The sequence below is a fragment of the Eimeria maxima genome, genomic scaffold (assembly GCF_000499605.1).
Source record: "Eimeria maxima Weybridge genomic scaffold, Emw_scaff141, whole genome shotgun sequence".
In the NCBI taxonomy this organism is placed as follows: domain Eukaryota; phylum Apicomplexa; class Conoidasida; order Eucoccidiorida; family Eimeriidae; genus Eimeria; species Eimeria maxima.
The window spans coordinates 1-2500 of NW_013564377.1; the positions used below are offsets into that span (position 1 = coordinate 1).

At 47.9% G+C, this 2500-nt stretch overlaps 1 protein-coding gene across 1 annotated transcript in view; it reads left to right on the forward strand.

Moving 5' to 3' along the window:
- Window positions 1–1583: 1583 nt before the first annotated feature.
- Window positions 1584–2500, forward strand: part of EMWEY_00017020 (Ras family domain-containing protein, putative) — a gene marked incomplete at both ends in the record, with an annotated part of 3060 nt that continues 2143 nt past the window's right edge. The window contains 3 exons of the mRNA XM_013479849.1: window positions 1584–1593; window positions 1856–2077; window positions 2303–2472. Of these exons, the coding sequence (XP_013335303.1) occupies window positions 1584–1593; window positions 1856–2077; window positions 2303–2472 (402 nt within the window). The remainder of the gene's footprint in view (window positions 1594–1855; window positions 2078–2302; window positions 2473–2500) is intronic.

The window sequence follows — 2500 nt, forward strand, 5'->3', positions numbered from 1 at the left end:
ATATTATATATATATATATACAGGCACCCCTACTAGACAAAAAGGAGACTATGCATATTTCTTCCCGTCAGGGGACAGTCTCTAATAAGTATGATGTATAGGAGAGGAGAGGAGTGCTGCAGTATAGGGGAGGCTGTAAAGGAAAGAGACAATAAAAGGGAGAAAAAAATGTCTCCTTTGATTAATAACTAATTATAACTAATAATATACCTATATAATAACTAGCTAACTGTCCTCCCTTTGTTGTCTGTATTATGTGTTGTTACTAAAGAAAAGAAAGCAACGTAACTAACCTTGATCCCCTTGCTTACCAAGTGTGTAAGGAAGGCAAACCCTAAACCCTAAACCCTAAACCCTCATAATCTCTAAGACTAGAATTAAGAAGAGGTATTGGATGGGCAGCAAGCCGAGGGGAGTAGGCAGCTAGTTATGAGTTGCAGCAAGAAGTGCTGCAAGTCAACTCCAGTTGTGCTGCTGCAGGCGTCGCTGCAGCTGCTGCAGCAAGGGGGCCCCACAACAGGTGTATATATCCATGTTGATGCATGTATTCCTGAAATCTACTGCTTACTATGTATTCAATCTCGCCTGTGCTGCTGCTGGTGCTGCTGGTGCTGCTGCTGCTGTTGCTGCGCCCGCAGCATATCTCCCTTATTACCCTACTGAATGCATGCAAGAGTAACGCCCCTTAATGCCCTCCCCTAGGGGAAGCTAGCCAGATGGTTGTGCTGAGGGAATACTACACACAAGAAAATTCTGCATTATAAGAGCACTAACGCTCCTTTTGCTGCTGCTGTTGCTGCTGCTGTTGCTGTTGCTGCTGCTGCTGCTGCTGCTGCTGCATACGTCGACCAGCATACAACACTCGCCAGCTCACCTTCTACACCTCATCAAGCAAGTTAATTGCAAGCGGATACAACGAAGTATAACAGCTGCAGATACACCCCACTGCTGCTGCTGCTGCTGCTGCTGTGGTTGTTAAAGTTGTGTATGCTAGCCTTCAGCAGCAGCAGCAGCAGCAGGACCGCTAGTCTTCTTATAGGAGTCGTTTCCCCCTATTTTATTATTATTATTGAATTTAAATACTAAAATTATTCATGCCTTTTCTTCTTGTATTTATTTTATCGCTAAGCTGGTGCTGCAGCAGCAGCGAGGGGGGCCTCGCAGGGTCTTGCTGCAGCAGCAGCAGCAGGAGGCCCCAGCAGCGACTGCAGCAGAACTTTGCAAAAAAAAGAAGACAAAAATATCTTCTGCTAATTTATGTATTTTAATAGACTTCTTTGCTGCTGCTGCCTAGCCTCGTGCTGCTGCTGCTACTGCTGCTGCGCCTGCAGCAGATCTCCCTTCTAGGGAATTGACCTCTAGCTGCAGCAGCAGCTGCTGCAGCAGCAGCAGCTGCTGCTGCAGTCATCTGACGGCTAACTACAGAAGATAAGGCCGCATTGCAACCTGCACAGCCGCAGCAGCAGCAGCAGCAACACCAACATCGAACACAACAACAGCACGCCCAGCAGCAGCAGCAGCAGCAGCAACCAGCCAAGGGAAGCTAAGAAACTCGGGTGTACAGACAGCTCAGTGCAGCAAAGATGGAGGAAGGTAAGAAGAAGAATGATCATCTTTCCTTCCTGCTCCTTCTCCTTTGCTGCCCTTCTCCTTAGGACAACCTGCTGCTGCTCCTGCTGCTGCTGCTGCTGCTGATGCTCCATACTTCCATTGCTGCTGCTGCTGCTGCTGTATACTTTTGGGGTGTGCGTGTGTGTGCGTGTGTGGGTGTGTCTGTATGCTGCGGCTGTTGCTGCTGTTGCTGCTGCTGCTATTGCTGCTGCTGCTGTTGCTGCTGCTGTTGCTGCTGCTGCAGTACGTTGCCACAGAAATTTAGTGCTGTCTGTCTGCGACTTTAAGCTGCACCACTCAGCAGCAGCAGGAGCAGCAGGAGGAGGAGGAGGAGGAGGAGCAGCAGCAACAAGTATTCAGGGACGTGTAGGCAGCAAATTAATAGTAGGGAGAGGCACGCAGCTGCTGCTGCATGGAGGTGCAGATGAGTACGGTTGTTATGGAGATTTGCATGCAATAGAGCTCGGTGAGGGTTTAGGGTTTAGGGTTTAGGGTTTAGGGTTTTGGGTATATATCGTCCTTTTTCTGTTGCCTTTTCTTTTTTAGGGTTTAGGGTTTAGTGTTTATTGTTAACGTATTGGATAGTAGACGATTTGTATAATATAGTAATAATATAAATAATTTAGGGTTTAGGGTTTAGGGTTTAGGGTTTAGGGTTTAGGGTTTAGGGTTTAGGGTTTGTGCGTATCAGAGAAGGCGTCTAGTCGTGAATTATTAGTAGGAGGGTTTAGTAAACCCTCGCCACGTTATGGCCATTCGTTGCTGCAGCACAACGGTGCAGCAATTCTTTTTGGGGGTTTAGCAGCAGATGAGGAAGCAGGGCAGCAGCAGCAGCAGCAGCAGCAGCAGCAGCAAGATAAGGTCAGTCTCCTGCTGCTGTTGTTGCTGC